This window comes from Lynx canadensis, chromosome B3, assembly GCF_007474595.2.
Source record: "Lynx canadensis isolate LIC74 chromosome B3, mLynCan4.pri.v2, whole genome shotgun sequence".
Lineage (NCBI taxonomy): Eukaryota > Metazoa > Chordata > Mammalia > Carnivora > Felidae > Lynx > Lynx canadensis.
Window position 1 is genome coordinate 84919059 of NC_044308.2, and position 13084 is coordinate 84932142.

At 34.5% G+C, this 13084-nt stretch overlaps 1 protein-coding gene across 7 annotated transcripts in view; it reads right to left on the reverse strand.

Annotated features, from left to right (window-relative positions):
- The window catches only part of RALGAPA1 (Ral GTPase activating protein catalytic subunit alpha 1), a 274567-nt gene that overhangs the window by 174334 nt on the left and 87149 nt on the right, over positions 1-13084 (reverse strand). For all 7 annotated transcript variants that reach the window (XM_030318952.1, XM_032593697.1, XM_032593698.1 and 4 more), the window contains exons 12-14: positions 9259-9396; positions 3551-3699; positions 626-755 (exon numbers count right to left, since the gene is read on the reverse strand). In XM_030318952.1, coding sequence (XP_030174812.1) covers positions 626-755; positions 3551-3699; positions 9259-9396 — 417 coding nt within the window. The remainder of the gene's footprint in view (positions 1-625; positions 756-3550; positions 3700-9258; positions 9397-13084) is intronic.

The window sequence follows — 13084 nt, forward strand, 5'->3', positions numbered from 1 at the left end:
TAATGTGTCATCTTAAGAATATATTATTTTGCTATTTTCCAAAGAATCCATGATACATTTAAAGTCAGTACTCTATCCTCAGGTTGGAAAACACAGTATGTAATTCTTATTTAATCAAACTACCACAGATACTTAAGATAAAGACTTGAATAAAGTCTTATAGGAGCAGCACAATAAGAAAGAATTTTTATTATCAACTACTTTTTCACTACTACAGAACAACATAAAACAAAGTTTTGCTTTTCTAACAATGCCAGAGATTTGGAAACTCATAAAGCAAACAATCAGGCCATTACTCATGAAGCTGTCTGGCAGCTTTTTGCAAGCATGTAAATAAATATGCCACACAAGAGAGAAAGTTCAGTATCATCAGCCTGTTTCAATGCTTTTTCACAGACTTGGTATTTCCTTCACTCTGATACTAGGTTGTGAGTGTCTATGTACGGCAAATAGCCTATTTAGATAAGCACTTTTAATTTAGTTCTACAAAAGATCCTTTAATGTGAAATGATCTTTAAGTTAAAGCTTTTTTTCCCAAAGAACAAGTACAGGGCTCAATGAATCTTATAAAAATACATATCTGTCCATCTATTTATCTATTTATTTATTTATTTATTTTTATTGCCTGGAAAAGTGGTCCTGCAAGTCGACCTGCCAAGGTCATATTTTTTTTCCCCTGGAACTGTAGAAAAGCTTGTGATGGCATCTTCAGTACAGACTCCGTGACTCTGAGCAACACAAGCAGCATCTGTTCCCTTAAAGTAAAAAAATTAATTAATGTTTCCTTCTTGAATATGTTTGTTTTTGGTTAACGAATAACTTTAAAACTAATATTTATTATAAAATGTATTATCTTTCCATAACTCAAATATCAAATATCTTTCAAATTTTTAGAATTCTTTAAATGTTAAAATTAAAAATTCCATTTTATAAACTATACCAGCCATTTTAAAACCATTTTTCATTCATAAAACCCTCCCATCAAATAAAAATGTATGCAAAGCTGATGAATTGGAGGTGAGAATGTGGAGACTGCTCCCATCCCCCAACCCCTGAAAATGAAGTAGTGACTGACTTTAGGGAGCTGTCTGAAGAACACTCTAGCTATACAATTTGGTTCTACCTTGATGCCTATTCATCTACTTCATCTTTATAATATGGAGAACAAGTACACATCTAGAAGTGTACCAGGAGCAATGTCTAACTACAAGACATTTTAGGATCAATAGATCATAGTGATCCTGACAAGTAATCAAGGACCATCCTTTTTAATTTGGCCATTTTTTAACCCTTTATTCTCCTTGTGTACTCCAAGTCAAGCCTATCCTAATATTTTCTCTACCTTGCCTCTTTCTCCTAGATGCTTATTATTAAGACCATAAAACTACCTTATTTGCACCTGATAATTTGGAAACTGATTCAACCACATGTGAAATGGGTATTTCAGTTTGGGTATACAGCCAGGCTAACAGTCCAATTCCCTATCACAACCTCCTCTTTGGTTTGTTTGCAAGCCCATTTCAGGCATAGCAATATGTGGGACAGTCCATTTGAGAAAGCAAGAGATCACAGATCTAGATTCGTAATTTTTGGGGGAAGGGAGGGCAGATTAAGGTAGAAAAGTATCACTCAGTGAAAAATATCCTACATTTATTAACAAATAAATATATGCATTCATTCATAAGACAGAAATCAAAGTTGCCACATTTGTAATCTTAGGCTTCTAGCTTAGCTGTATGAAATGAAAAGCTATTTGAAATAAACTACACATGCAATAAAGTATACATTTTCCAAATAAATCTTACATGATGTGTGGTCAAACCAACACTCACTCATCTATAACCTTTTACTTTGTAATGTAATAGTAATGATTTTAATTCATAAAATCTTGTAAATTCAATGTAAATATGTGAGTAATCTCTCACAATACTATCACTTCTAGGGAACTTATAAAAAAATTTTTTAATTCTAAAATCGTGTTCCATATAGCAGTTCTCTCACTTTAACCTGGCTCAACAGCACTGATATAAAGTACATTAAAAAAAAAAAAAAAAAGGAAAGGGGGCAGGAGACTAACAAAAGAATGGTCCAAAATAGTACAGTTACTGATTAATCATAACCTAGGCTCAGATGTCATAAGGACCGCAATTCAAATCTCAGCTATGTGAACAAAATTGTGTGCCTAAGAATCACCATGTAAAACAGAGAGATTATCTACCTCAGAGTTGCTACAAGCATTAAGAAAATGCATGTATAGTGCTTAAAGATACCTGGCATAGAAAAGTGTTCCAATTAAGTTAATAACAAACTACTTCCAGATGTAACTATATCAATGTTGCTAATAAAGAATTTTTTCAAAATAAAGTCATTTTTCCACATGCAGCAAAACATATATTAAGCATACTCTTTCACTAAGTACTCCCACTTTTTAAGAATAAGTCAAAGGAGAAAAATGATGTATGTATAAGGATGATCACTGTCTTGTCTCCCCCCAAAAACAAAATGAAATAACTACATATCCATCAAAAGATGACTGGTTAAGAAAATTATGGTACATGCAAACAGCATAATACTATATTATGACTATGTATATGGTTTGGTGAACCAAATATTCATCAAAGGGCAAAACAATGACTACCTCTTGAGAGTGAACTTTGGGGAAACTTTAATTTTCTTTTTACAACTTTTCTTCATTTGATTTTTACAATCAAGATGTATCATTTTTGCAAAAACTGAAGAGCTGCTCTTTTCCCCAAAAGGCCTATTTTTCCATTCAATTAAACAAATATTTATAGAGTACAAGTAATACATAAAATTCTATGCTCACAAACATAGGAAATATAAAAACAAAGACAACCAAGATATACTTTTTAGGGCCTCTCAATTCAGAGATAAACAGACAATTTATACAAGTAATTTAGGAATTAAGACAATTTTGACAAGAACTGTAACAGGTATAAACACAGAATGAAAAGAAGTGAGGTGAGGGGAAAGAATGTAAGTAAGGATATGTGGAAAAAGGAAGGTGAAATCTAAGCACAGTTATTACAACAGAAAAACATGGCAAGAATTAGGTATTCTTAAAAAAGGTTCAAGAATGTGTGCAGGAGAAGAGCAATTTGGTAAAGCTGGGAACCAGATTCCATTCTGCAGGGTGGAGTTTAGGCTTAAAAGAGAGACAGAAAAGTAGGCAGGGATCTCACTGTACATGGCCTTGAATGCCAGGTTGAGGAATAAAGCATTCTTACATTTAATCATTTCCGTATACTTTTATTCACACATGCATAATTTCATTTATTCATGAATGTATTCATTCGGGAGAGTGGGGTGGGGGTGTCCACTTTAAAATATAATCCAAGAAGGTTGATCAAAAATGTCTGAGATAAAGTGGAGACTATTGTCATCCTAATTATTACATTAAATATTTCTCCATTCATTAATAGAAGCCTCTACAATACTGTGACAAGCTCTGCTCACAGACACTATCCCTCTAAAAATTATTATATTCATATACACAATCAAAAAAAAATAAAGGATAAATATTTTTTACCAAGTTTTTTTGTCCATTGATACTTGCACAACCATGAACCGATAAATGTTAAGAATGCGTTTACACATATCTGTGTGCTCATCCAGAAGGTTTTTAATTTCATTTGCAGGTTCAAGAAGAAATATGTTTGATGAGTTTATAATAAACACCTAAGACAAAAGAAATAATTAGCTATTCATTATAAAATTAATAGCAAATTTCATATTCAGAGAAAAAATAAATTTAGATGCTGATCACTGGGTGATCTAGACTATAGGTTAATTCTAACCCTATTTCTACCCCAGCTTGACATTTGAAACTTAAACTCATTAAACAATCGTTTTTATGTTTATCTAGACAAATAAAAAACCACTATTAGGCACCCAAGAAAAATAAACCAAGTGAAAAACAGCATTTTTTTTTTTTTTAAAATTTTTTTTTTCCAATGTTTATTTATTTTTGGGACAGAGAAAGACAGAGCATGGACGGGGGAGGGGCAGAGAGAGAGGGAGACACAGAATCGGAAACAGGCTCCAGGCTCTGAGCCATCAGCCCAGAGCCCGACGCGGGGCTCGAACTCACGGACCGCGAGATCGTGACCTGGCTGAAGTCGGACGCTTAACCGACTGCGCCACCCAGGCGCCCCCAAAAAAAACAGCATTTTTAAAAACTGAGAGCTTTAATATAATAACTCTACTGCTGTCATAAAATGAACCAATAAAAGAAAAACTGTTTAGAATAAAAGATGATACCTAAATCAAGAACAATTTTCAAAATACCATCTATCCTTTCTTTTCATGTTTACAGGCTAAGTGTTTATCTGCTTTGGTAATAACAAACTGCATGAATAGATCATATACTATAGTACTACTAATGAGGATCCATTAATATACATCTTTAATTTATTGTAAAGAAATAAAAAGTTTGTTATAATCAAATCATTTATTGTATTTGTTATCGAAGACAAAGTTATTATAATGGTTGACAGGTGTGTACAAAGGCTCTTGAGGACACTTTGGAAGCACAGAACATTATATCTATTGTGAACCTTGGACATTTAGATTTTCTATACCCATAATTCTGATTTAAATCTCCTGGATGAACTACATAATAAAACATAGTTGTGAGAAAAGAATATTAAGCTAACTTTAAAATAGCGAAGATGGGGCACCTGAGTGGCTCAGTCGGTTAAGCGGCCAACTCTGGCTCAGGTCATGATCTCACGGTTTATGAGTTTGAGCCCCACATCAGCCTCTGCACTGATAACTCAGAGCCTACAGCCTGCTTCGGGTTCTGTGTCTCCCTCTCTCCTCCCCTGCTCACGCTCTGTCTCTGTCTCTCAAAAAAAATGAATAAATGAATAAATTTTTTAATAAATTAAAAAAAAATAGTGAATAGATGACTCTGTAAGTCTACCAACACTGACCAAGTAGGCACAAATAAAAATTAGACATAAGATAAGGACATAACAATATATCCAGTAGAGAATTTTAACATGATAGTTTCAATGGATAACTTTATTTGAATAAAACTGAAAAAATTTTAAATGTATTTATTTTGTAGACAAACATAAATTGCTAAAACTAACTCAAGAAGAAATAAAAAAGATGCATACATCAATAATCATGAAAAGACCTGGTTATCAAAGCCTCCTTGATTCATCTCTGAACACCAGGCCTAGACACCTTTACTGGCAAAGTTTTGCCTAGCATGGAAGATGATTCCTATTTTAAACAAACTGTTTCAGAGACAAAAAAAGGAGAACTACCCAATTAATTTTTATAAAACCCTAATCCTGCTCTCCAAACAGACATGAACTATATAAGAAAAGGAAGTAAGAGACCAATATCACTTGTGCCCAAATAGACAAAAGTACTGAGAAGATAGTGGCAATTCAAATTGATCAAAGTATCATACATATTTTATGACCAAGTAGTATTTACCCCAGAAAATTAAGAATACCTTGACATTAGAAAAGTCTATTATCATGAGACAAAACATTGGGAAAATAATTGCCCTACTCCATTACTGAAAATGTGAACTGTAGTAGAATACTGGAATGTATTTTAAAATCCTATTTATAGTATATTAATCACTTAATTACAAGTAATGTTTCCCTATGTAACAACATATTATTTTAGTTAGGTCGACAATGTATTTTACTAGTAATATGGTATTAATTTTTCAAAGCAGTCTAAATTGTCATAAATAACTTCCTGAGCCACTCCATTTTAATGTTTCTATTTCACTGACAGATTTCTCTGAGGCTGACAGTTCATTTCTCTAGGATCAACAGCTTATAGAAAAAATAATATTATTCTCCCTGCACTATCAGGTGCATAAGTAAGATGTCAAAACAGTGAACACTTCTCTACCCTAATTTGCTTCTTGAAATTTTGACTGTTAAGTCATATAAATATTCCTTGGATTATTATTTCACTACTAAAGGTATCTCTCAATTATATACTTATCCTATGAACCCTGCAGAAATATTACAGAGGCAGCTCATTTGGAAAACATTTTAGTCAGTATCTTTCTTGCCATCTGTTATGGCAATATTTATGATACATAAGATATAAGAATGCAAGTTTAAATTTATTTTGATTCAGTCATTTGTAATATTTCAGAATTTGTGGAATTTATGTGTACCTGATCGATTGAGGAAAATTAATAAAAACTGCTGAACACCAACAAAAAAAAAAAAAAAAAAAAAAAAGAAAAGTCTATTAACAAAGAATACCCTATAAACAGACTAAAATGGAAAAAAGGATGATCGTCACAATGTACGCAGAAAAAGCATCTAGCACTTACTATTTGAAAAAAAAAAAACAGCAAACGAAGAAAAAAGGTAAAATTCCTTAATCTGAAAAAGAGCACACATCAAGAACTATAAAAATGATATAACAGCAATTAAACCTAAGAAGTACTGGCAAAAGCCAAGAATAAGACCAAAGTACTCACTATCACCTCATTACCCCTGGAGGACCCAGTAAGTGCAAAAGGAAAGCTGGAAGGGGGCAGGGAGAGGACACAAAGGAATATAAATATGAATGTATTGTAAAAGGAAAGATAAAACAACTATGAGCAATTTGGGAGAAAAGCAGTCCAGAGAAAAGAAAAAGCAAGTTTAAAGGACCTGAGGTGAAAGCCTACCTCGCATATTTAAGGAACAGCAAGGACTATAGACATAGAGTGGAGTGAAGAAGTGGGGAAGCAACTGGGTAATGATGTTGAGAAACAGAACCAGAGCATGTGGAGAACTTCTTACACTCACAGTGGTAAAAGAATGTTTTTCTTCTCCAACTTTGCAGACCAATCCTATTATAAAATACAATATAAACGAACTAACAGGAAAAAGGAAATGAAAAAACACATATAAAAATATAAACACAAACTTCATCAAAATCAAGAGATATATTAAATGACTTAAGTTTCTAAATTCTTACTCTCAATTTTTTAATTATCTTATAGTCTATGGGCCACATTCTGAGGAGCCTTGATGTAAAGCCTTATAGATCATTAGAAATACTTTTGCTTTTATGCTTAGTGATAATGCAAAACCAGTGGACAGGTTTGAGTAGAAAAACGACATGATCTGACTTAACAGCATCCCTCTGGTGACTGTGTTGAGAACATACTGGCGTGATGGGTGGGCAAGAGCAAAAGCAAGGATACTGATTAGGAGTTTACTGCAATAACTCAGATGAAAAATTATGGAGGCTTGGACACAAGAGGTAGCGTGAGTGTTGAACAGCTAATAGATAGGAGTATTCTGCATACATTCTGAAGATGGCCAGGATTTGGTATCAAATTAGATGTAGGATATAAAAGAGACACAGGAGACAAGGTGGTTTGAACAACTGAAAAACGTGCTGTAAACGAAACAAAGAAAACTGCAGGAACAGCATGTTTGCTGAGCAAGGTGAGAAGCCAAATTTTAGATGCATCAAGTTTGAGATGTCTATTAGATATCTAAGTGAAGATGCTACCTTGGCATTTGAATATTTGAGTTCAAGGCTCTTAGAGTTCAGACAAGAGGTCTCAGACTAAAAACAAAATTGTAGAAGTTGCAGTAAATAGCATTTAAAGCCAGAAGAATGGATGAGGTCAAACAGGAGAATAGAAAGATCCAAGACCTGATTCTTGGGCACTTCAACATGAATAGTCAGGGAGATATGAAAAAATCAGTAAAGGAGCACCTGGGTGGCTTGGTCGGTTAAGCGTCTGACTTCAGCTCAGGTCATGATCTCACAGTTCATGAGTTTGAGCCACACAGCTCTATGCTTACAGCTCAGAGCCTGGAGCCTGCTTCGGATTCTGTGTCTCCCTCTCTCTCGCTCTCTCTGCCCCTACCCAGCTCATGCTCTGCACTCTCTCTCTCTCTAAAATAAATAAACATTAAAAAAAATTTTTTTTAAAAACCAGTAAAAAATTCTGAGAAGTGACCACTGAGTTAGGAGAAATATAGGAGGGATGCTACTCTGAAGGCCAAGTGAAGTTTTAATAGGGAGGGAATGGTCTATTCTGTCAAATGCTCCTGACAAGTCCAGTATGACTAGGATTGAAAAATGTACATCTGGGGGCGGCTGGGTGGCTCAGTCAGTTGAGCATCCAACTTCGGCTCAGGTCATGATCTCACGGTTGATGAGTTCGAGCCCCACATCGGGCTCTGTGCTGATAGCTCAGGGCCTGGAGCCTACTTCAGATCTGTGTCTCCCTCTCTCTGTGCTCCTCCCCTGCTCACACTCTGTCTCTCTCTCAAAAATAAATAAATATTAAAAAAATAAATTAAAATAAATAAAAAGAAAAATGTACATCTGATTTAACAATGTGGAGGTCACATGTGGCCTTGACAAGAACAGTCTGATTTAAAAAATGAATGACTACAATGAACTCCTACAAATCAATATGAAAAAGACAACCCAACAGAATAAGGGAAAAAGCATACAAATAGGCAATTCATAAGAAGATGCTCAATTTCAATGGTGATGAAATTAAATGAAAACAAGGAAACACAAACTTAAAAAAATAAAATAACATTTCACATATATGAGGCAGCAAAATTAAAATCTAACTATATAGTGGGGAAGATACAAGGAAATGAGAACTCGCAAACACTACCAAAGAAAAGGTAAATTATTATAATCACATTGGAGGACAATTTGGTAGTAACAGTAAAGTAAGGCGGATAATGTACAACTTCTCCAACCTGGTAGCTCCACTTCTGAGTATACAACCTAGGGAAATTCTCCCACAGAGTACAAAAAAAAAAAAAACAAAAAAACAACCCACAACCATATGTAAGAATGCTCCATGCAGCACTATCTGATAGTGAGAAATTGGAAACAACTTAAAAAACATCAACAGAAAAATGAGTTAAGTAAAATGTGAAATAACCATAAATTGCAATACCAGAAAGTAGCTAAAATGAATGAACTACAGCTATGTATCAACAACACATCTCAAAAACACGTTTAATACAAAAAGAAAGTACCAGATGACAGTACACCATGACACAATTTATATAAACTTTAAAGCTGTAATACATATATATTAGGAAGCAAAAGTTAAGGAAAAAACAAAATTAATATGTCCTAAGGATAACTGATAAACATGGGTACTGATTTTATTAAAAAATTATACTATATACTGAAGTACTTAAACATATATCTGAAATATTTAATGATTATTTTATTGTATTTTTAAAAAACAACCAAGAAGTGAACCACCTGCAAAACTGCCTGGGTACCAGCTCGTATGTTTTGTTCTGTGGCTTCTTCGGAGGCATTATGAAGAACATCTTGGTAGGTGCCATTTTTTGTCCAAGTAGAATTTCGAACATGATCAGCAACATCAGTCCCATTTTCCTGAAGAAAAATACCAAATTTTTCATATTTCATTAAGAATGCTGCAACAAGATAATAAGCTGAAGAAGTAAACTGGAAATTATTGGGTCCTCCTACTAAGCATCTGCTCAAAATAAATGTTTCCTTTGGCTACAAAAGCAATATATGTTCACTGTGAAAAAGGTTCTTCCCATTGACAAAAACAAAAAGAAAACAAAAAGTCATCCCTAAGAGTCAGACAGAAATTTTATCATTTCAGATAAAGGGACATTTTTCTATGGATATAAGGTATGAATCTCCCTTCTGTAACTTACACACTTAAGAACAGGATTATATTACAGTTCTGTAAAACATGAATTCCATTCTAAAGTAAATGACAGAATCCAAATAACTTATTTTTTAAAAATTTTTTAACGTTTATTTATTATTGAGAGACAGAGACACAGCATGAGCATGGGAGGGGCAGAAAGAGGGGGAGACACAGAATCTGAAGCAAGCTCCAGGCTCTGAGCTGTCAGCACAGAACCTGACGCAGGGCTTGAACTCAGAAACCCCCAGATCATGACCTGAGCTGACGTCGGATGCTTAACCGACTGAGCCACCCAGGCGCTCCTAAATAACTTATTTTTTAATGTTTATTTATTTTTAAGAGACAGAGAGCATGAGTGGAGGAGGTGAAGAGAGAGAGGGGATAGTGGATCCAAAGCAGGCTCTGTGCTGACAGCAGCAAGCCTGACGCGGGGCTCGAATCCATGAACCATGAAATCATGACCTGAGCTGAAGTCGGACGTCAACTGACAGAGCCACCCAGGCGCCCTTGGAATCCAAATAACTTAAATAAATCAACAGAAAACAGTTTCTATTTGTTTTACTTTAGAGTATTAAAATTCTTATTACCCAAAGACAGAGAATATTAGGTACTTCAAACCACTAAGACTGTATCTTTCTGCCTGAGTGTTAGCTGTCAAACGCCTTGCAGACTAAGGAGTTCCTTTAGGTGAAAAGCCGCAAAAACAGACTCAGTTTTGTTCTCTTTTATTTATTAATTTTTGTAAGTTTCTTTCTAGCTATTTTTTGCTTTTGGTCATTCCTCAACATCTTCAAACAGTCTCTTGTTTTTTTGAATATTCTGTCTAGAGCTTATAAGTGCAATATGCAGGGGATTTATTAGTCTAATACAAACTACTCTGCCATTACCGAAGTAATGGAAATCAGCTCTGTCTGCACAGCCAACACAATATACCACAGTATACTATACCCCTTCTCTTAAACCTCATAATCCTATGATCAGATATCTACTGAACATTTCTTCCTGAATGACCTAAAAGCACCTCCAACTCAAAATACTTAAAAGTTTATTAACCATGTCCTCCCCATTCTTACCAACCCCTCTAGGCACCATAGTCACCACCACCAAACTTGCTTTTGTAAAAATTCCTAGTCATACGTGAATGGCAATTACCCTGTTGCAAAAGAAACAAACTTGGGACATCTCCCCACTCCTCATTTCTCTCAGCCAATTAATCATCAAGGCATATTGATTTTACCACCAAAGCAGCTCATATCTGTCTTCTTCCTTGTATTTCCATTGCAATTTCCACTGTCCTGGGTACTTATGTCCCTTCTGAACATTGCTAATATTTCCTAACTAGTCTCCTTGCCTCCAATCTACCTTCCATTCTGGGCTTGACATGATCTTCTGAAATATATAACTATCCATGCCATTCTTCTATTCATAATCCTTCAAAGGCTTTCCATTATCTATAATGTAATCCAAGTCACTACAATGGCATATAAATTCTGGCATACACATATAGTATGTACATACAGAATGTATATATATAATATATATATAGTTATGTACAGTAGATATATTTAGGGTCTCTCACATCTTTGTAGATGCTATTCACACCATGTGGTTCCTTCCCTATTTGTTACATGCACTTCATATTATACTACCTCCTGCATGAAGATTTCTCTAAGCCTAAGTAGAGTTAGGTATTCCCTATTTCAGACTCTAGGATCATAGCAATATTCTTTTATAATATTTATTTTTCATGTTTGTCTTCTTGCTAAACCAGAAGTTATGTGAAGGTAGAAAAGATGTCTTTTCATGTTTGTATCTCCAACATTGGTTCTCCATGAGGGTATTACAATATTTTACAGGGCACTCTAGGAGTTTGCTATCACAAGAATGGAGAATATCACTGAGATTTAATAGGATGAGCCAGGGAATGTTAAACATATTACAAGATGCATGACAGTTTGCGCGCGCGCGCGCGCGCGCGCGCGCGCGCACACACACACACACGGTATTACATGTCTTTTAAGTATCTCACAGATACTAAGTGAATAAAAAAACACATGTATAATTATCCTAATCTGTAACAACTCCATTTTATAATTAAAACCAAATTTTAAATCATTATTATATATATTAAATTTATCAGAAATATAAATCAGTGATTTATAGTCGCTGACAGCTCAGAGCCTGGAGCCTGCTTCAGATTCTGTGTCTCCTTCTCTCTCTCTCTCTCTCTCTCTCTCTCTCTCTGCCCCTCCCCCACTTGCACTCTTGTCTCCCTCTCTCAAAAATAAACATTAAAAAAAATTAAAAAAAAAAGAAGAATTTATGCTTAAAGAATAAATGATACCAGCTACTCAAATTTCACTTCTCTGTCTTCCCTCCTCTTTTTTTCTCTATGAGTAAACTCCAGTCTCATCATAGACCAGCTTATTCTGCACTTAAGGATTTTTTTTTTTACACTGCAATGAGCAATAGTATGAAAATTTCCAAGAAAGAATTCAGAATATTCTGGGTTTGTGATAAGTACCAAACTCCTAGAATAAGGCAGGTTAAGGGAGAATTGTAGTTTGGTAAGCATCCTTAAGGAATATGTACTATAACATTCATTTTTATCTAATGCCAGTTTTATATATTATACCTTTTTTACTTAATTATAATTGACATACAATTATTTATACAAGTTTCAGGTATACAACATGGTGGTTCGACATTTATATACATTATAAAATGATCAACCCCAATAAGTGGAGTTACCATCTGTCACCTTACAAAGTTATTATAATTCTACTAACTATATCCCCTATGCTGTACTTTATATCCCTGTGACTATTTTATAATTTGAAGTTTGTAGCTCTTAATCTCTTTCACCTATTTGGCTTATCTCTCCCACCTTTCCTCCCTCTGGCAACCACTGGCTGGTTCTCTATATTTATGAGTCTGGTCCTGTTTTATTTCTTTCATTTGTTTTGTTTTTTAGAATCTACATCTAAGTAAAATTAAATGGCATTTCTCTTTCCCTGACCTACTTCACTTAGCATAATACCCTCTGGGTCCATCCGTGTTGTCGTAAATGGCAAGATTTCATTCTGTTTTAGGTCTAAGTAACATCTATTGTGTGTGTATGTGTTAACAGAGAGAGCACATTTTCTTTATCTATTCATCTACCAATGGGCACGGAGTTGTTTCCATATCTTGGCTACTGAAAATGATGCTGCAATGAACATAGGAATGCATATATCTTTTTGAATTAGTGTTTTCATTTTTTCAGTTAAATATACCCAGAAATGGAATTAATGGATCATAATTCTTATTTATAATTTTTCAAGTAATCTCCATACTGTTTTCCATAGTGCACCAATTTGCATTCCCACCAACAGTGCAGAGAGTTCCCTCTGCTCCACA